General features: G+C 29.9%; 1 protein-coding gene across 5 annotated transcripts in view; it reads left to right on the top strand.

Annotated features, from left to right (window-relative positions):
- The window catches only part of LOC117169006 (phenoloxidase 1), a 42,837-nt gene extending 38,333 nt beyond the window's left edge, over nucleotides 1-4,504 (top strand). For 4 of the 5 annotated variants that reach the window (XM_033355050.1, XM_033355051.1, XM_033355049.1 and 1 more), the window contains one exon: nucleotides 4,033-4,278. In XM_033355050.1, the coding sequence (XP_033210941.1) occupies nucleotides 4,033-4,278 (246 nt within the window). Of the gene's footprint in view, nucleotides 1-4,032 lie in introns of all 5 variants that reach the window. The other variant, XM_033355052.1, reaches the window with a different exon arrangement.
- Nucleotides 4,505-5,677: the final 1,173 nt, after the last annotated feature.

Genomic DNA, 5,677 nt, shown 5'->3' with positions numbered 1-5,677 from the left:
CCAGAAAATTTGAACAAAAGTTTTTAAATGTCTTAAGAAAATTTTTTCTTTAAATTTTGAAAAAGCTCTAACTTTTTTGATTGTCGTATGATCGAAAAGTTGAAGTTAGACATTTTCTAAATACATCTTATATCTAGTGAAGAATTTTAATAAAGTATCCTAATCTATCAGAAAAATATTATTTTCTATTTTTTGAGCATTTTCGAAATTTTCAAAAGCATATAACTTTTCTAATTTTAATTAAAATTGAAAATTTCATTTAGATAATTTGCAAGGATTCTGCCCGCCGAAGGTAAACCAACTATTACTGGGACATTTACGAAATGGAACCCACATAAAAAAATTTTAAAATGGTGAATTGTAATTTTTTGTATAAAAACTGTTATAATAAGTGGCTGATACATTATTTGATCGGTTAGAACAAAAAATACATGACTAATTTTATAGTTAATTGATCATATTTGTTAAGCCAGTTAGATTATAAAATAAATTAAAAATCAAGAGTAGATTATTATATATCATAAGAAATTTATTTATCTTTATTTTTTAATAAAATTCAGATCAATATGTTCACATTTTTCTGAAGAAATAATTTGAGATATTATTAAATTAAATTAACTAATATTAAAAATATTGTTTATAAGCTCCACTCTTGCCTTTCAATTGATTATTTATTCTAAAGAATTTCTTCAAAGTAATTTATTGTAACCTTCAAGTCTAACCTTAAATTTTGAATATCAAATATTATAAATATTAATTAAAACTGTTATTATCGATTACCTTAAAAATCCAACTGTTTGATTTGAATTACCTTTTCTGTTTAAAAAGTAGAGGTTCCAGTTAAAAATAACAATTTTTAAAATGAAACTCGTTTTTTCAGCGTGGAAATTTATTATTATGGAATAAGTGTTCAAACAATCTCAATTATTATTTAATCTCTTTGGTTCGAAAATTTAACTTTATAATTATAAATTTCATTTTTCTTGAACAAAAAAAAGTTTAGGTTGAGGCTTCAACAATTGTATTGAAAACACGTTATTTTTTATGATGAATAAAGCAATTTTTAATTTGTAATTAGAACATTTTTTGGTTGAAATATCATTTATTATATTTTTTAGTAAAAATTCCGCAATTCATCAATTGTTTAGAAAATTGAAATATTAGGTTAATGAAAATGGTCCATTCTTATCAAAAAATACAGCAGTTGATATTTCAACCAAAAATACTTTTATTTCAAGTTGAAAGCAGTTAAATTAATTTAAAAATAATTAAATAGTTGAATTATTAATTAAAAACAATTTTTCAGTCAAGAAAATAAAAAATTTCATCAAACTGACGAATTTTCAAGTCAAGAAGACGAAATTTCTATCAAACAGTTGAATTTTTTACTAGCGGGGTGACTTTTCAACAAATGAATTAAATAGTTATATTTTTAACTCAAAAATATAAATTTTTAACAGGAAAGTTAATTTACAACCAAACAGTTGAATTTTCAAGTGAATCAATAATATTAATCTTAATAATATCTTTAATATTTAATAATATCTATAATATTTAATATTACTCTATAATATTGTATTTTAATGCATACTTACTAATTTTTATCGAAAAATGAAATTTATGAGTTGCGATTAAATTACTTTCCTACACTTAAGCATTTGGAAAAATTGTGGCTAGACTTGGAGCAGATTGTAATAAAGTACCTCGAACAACTTTTTTAGAATAAATAATCAATTGACCGGCAAGCGTGGAGCTTACAAACAATAGTTTTAATATGGGGACCCGTTCATTTTTCGGAACGGATAAAATTTAAGAAAGGTAAAATTTCAGAATGGGTTATAATATATAATGGTAAAACTTAGGAATACCAAAAATTCGGAAAAAGGAATAAATCTGAAATCTGAAACTCTGAATAGTATTTATTCGGAAACCAAAGAAGCGGAATGGGTAAACATTCGCAAACGTTAGAATAAGGAGGGTGAACAATTGAGAATAATTAAATATACGGAGAGGAAAAATTCGGAAAGTAGAAAAATTCGGTATAGTAAATAAATGTTGCTATTAGCAGGACTATACGTTTTTATTTATGGTAGCATACAAATATTTATTACAGTAAATTTAAATAGCATATCATAATAAATTTATGATATCCGTTATTTTGAATTTTTCACGAAAAAAGCATTATTTTCTATTATTATATAATTTAAAAACAATTTTCAACGTACAACATAAATTTATTATGATATGATATTTAAATTCACTGCGATAAGCATTTGTTTGCTACCATAAATAAACAATTATACACCTGCTAATAGGTATATTTATTAACAATTCCGAATTTTTCTACTTTCCGAATTGTTCTTCTCCGTATATTTACATATTCCTAATTTTTCACCTTCCTAATTTTAACGCTTCTGAATTTTAACCCATTCCGCTTATTTGGTTTCCGAAGATATACCTTTCAGAGTTTTGGATTTCCGACGTATTGCACTTTCCTACTTTTTGCTATTCCTAAGTTTTACCATTATGTATTATAACCCATTCTGAAATTTTACCTTTCTTAATTTTTACCGTTCCGAAAAATAAAAGGGTCCCTTAATATGTCACTAAGACAATACATTGAAGTTTATTTGAAAACACGACGAAAGCGATAGTTTTAGTAATGGAAACGCAATTGTGCAACTCACGTTGAAGTGTGAGAAACTGAGACAGTCAGCGACAGCTTGTCCCGGCTTAGGTAACTTCGGCGAGAATTTGTTTAAATGCGGAACATTAAAATATCCTTAATTTATTGAATAAAATTACTAAGAAAGTTATGGATTTTATTCTTTAACCTATTATAAATGTGCAAAAAAATTTCTTCTTCTAAAAGTCTAGGAAATTTCATTAGGACAAGGCTATAAAAGTTATGCAGAAAGTTTGAAAAAAGTGACGAATTTTGCAGTGGTTTATTCTCAGATTTTAAGGAATATTTTTATTATTTTTTACTAAATGTATAACTTGTCCGAACAAAAATAAATAGTGATAATAAATTCATAAAAACTTCAAAAATACTAGAAAATTGTTCCTTTTATGATTTAGGTTGAAATATAAAAGACACTCAGTGATATTTATCATTGTCCCAGTATTAGAATACTTTTTACATTGTCGCAGGAATGGCCGGTTTACCTTATAAGAAATTTGGACAAAAATTTCTGAAATAAAATATTTCAAATTTTGAAAAGGCTCGAAATTTTTACTTTTGTTTGGAAAAATCTAATTAAAAATCTTAACCTTTATTTTGGGACCCTTAATAAGTATATCAAAGGCTGGCTGGATTGGACAAATTTTGCAAAAGTTAGCGTGGCTACAACATTCATGTAACCATATACAAGATGTCCCAGATTCAAGTGTCCGGACTTAAATATCGGCATACAAATTAGAAAAATAAATCGCTAAATTCCTTTTCCAAAAATCAGTTAAATTTTTAGTTTTTGAGTTATAAATTATTGGAGCTGGACCAATCAGGAGCGCAGTATAAACAGACATTCGTACGTGAGTGGAAGTCCAACGCAGTGTCAGAGATGATCTTTGGCAGTGTTATTGAGGGAGCGCGGAGGTGGGGTTGGCGACGGAAGAACAGCGGTCACCACACTAAGTTGGGCTACCGTTTATACAGACGGGACTTTTTATATCGCGCTCCTAATTGGTCGAGTTTAAATCTTTTGTATCTCAAAAAATAGAGCTTCAATAGATTTTTGAAAAAAGAATTTTCGATTTATTTTTTTTTAGTTCTATACAGACATATAAGTCCGTACACTTGAGTTTGGAACACCCTGTATGCATACATACAGACAGACAATCAGACATACAGAAATAAACCGACACAATTTTATGATTTTCGAGATCTGTGAGTGCCGAAACGTAAAAATCAGTTCAAAACCAGATATAGAAAATTTGGACGAATACGTTACACTCCTGTGAATGAAAATGTAAAATGAATGATGTGCTTTTTCAATAGAGAATGATGGACTTAATAATATCATTTTCCAGATTGTGCAAAGTGAGGTTGGAGGTTGCAACGATGCGGCAAGTTTCTGTGGCGTGAGAGATCGCAAATATCCCGATGCACGTCCTATGGGGTATCCATTTGACCGTAGATCCCGCGATGGGGTGAACACTTTGGCCCAATTTTTGTCCGGAAATATGGCGGTTACGGACGTAAATATCCGTTTCACGGACCAAGTATTGCCCAGAACACGTTCTGAAAGTACGGGTAACTCCTTAAGCTTCTCGTGAATCTCGAAATCAGAACGTGGATACTCTCGGGAGTTTGCTCTAGAAATCTCTTGAGTGACTCCAAGAAACTAAGTGTTCTTCATAATTGGATAGCTACCTACTGAAAAATGTATGAAGGACGACAAATATCTTCGTTGAGGAACAACAGAAATGATAAAAAAATATATGTATGCAATGAAATATGAAAAGCAAAAGCATGTACTAGCTTTTCTCACAATATTAATAAAATTAAGCCTGATGACTAATTCGCTTTTTAGTTCCACCCTCCATCGTCCTAAGAGGAAATATAATTAGATTAAGAATGTTAGAGTGGCTCTTAGTTTATTCCCAGAAAAAGAGGAAATGAGTCGATAAGATTATTTTTAGTCGAGGAGTAAGCAACTTCAATAATAAAGTCATACCTTAACTAATTTTCAATTGTTGAAACAATCTGTATCTGCTGAATCATTTTTTATTGTAGTAAAATCGCCAAACGAATGCATTTTTTAGATTTTATGAGTTTTTTGACCAATTTTAAAAATAAACTAATTTGGTTGAATAATTTGAAAATAATTTCTCTTTTCTTAAGTATAAATATTACTTTAAACAAATTTTAAAGTAGGCCCCGAGCGCCTTCAAGAAAGGGTTTCGTAGCTTATGAAGACTTACCCGTGTAGAAATTCAAATGGGGAACTAGTCTGGTTCCCGACCATTCAACCCCACTTAAAGTCGGGGGCCAGTCGGGTCTTCTGACTAGCTCCCGATCAGTACCGTCACGGTAGATTAGTCGGGGGTTAGTCAGGTGACCCGACTTATCCTAGTCGGGGCCTGATCGGGTACTAGTAGGGGTCATATAATAATACATCCGCGTGAAATATTAACCAAACTTTCCAAAATTTGTGGAACATTCCCTAAAAGTTTGTCAAAATACTTATTATTTACGGAAATCTCCATAAACTTTTTTGAAACATTTAAAAGTGCTCAAATTTACCCAATATTTAATGGGGAACATATGTAATTTCTGTTGCACGAGAGGCGGCTCGTCGCGCCCTTGCGGATTTTCTGTAAAGAATAACTGAATATCAATACAAGATATATATATAAATGTTACAGGCAAAGTCCGAAGTAGCACTTTCACTTCGGACTCTGCCTAGTCAAACCGCGAAGTGCCCGACGAGCTTAGGCAAAATCCGGGGTAAAAAGAAAATCTACGGGGTTTACTTTTCCCGCTGCACAGTAGGCCGGCTCGAGAATTTACAATTCAAAATAATTTACAGGTCGCAATTGTGAACGGATATGAAAGTTTTTTTTAGAAATAATCAATATTAAATTTTTAAGAAAACTTATTCATTATATTTATCAATTTTTGTTTCAAATATAATTATTTATTTACGCAAGTTATTTCCTAAAAAAAAGAGAA

Source organism: Belonocnema kinseyi, chromosome 3 (assembly GCF_010883055.1).
Source record: "Belonocnema kinseyi isolate 2016_QV_RU_SX_M_011 chromosome 3, B_treatae_v1, whole genome shotgun sequence".
NCBI lineage: Eukaryota > Metazoa > Arthropoda > Insecta > Hymenoptera > Cynipidae > Belonocnema > Belonocnema kinseyi.
This window is presented reverse-complemented; position numbering and strand designations above follow the sequence as displayed.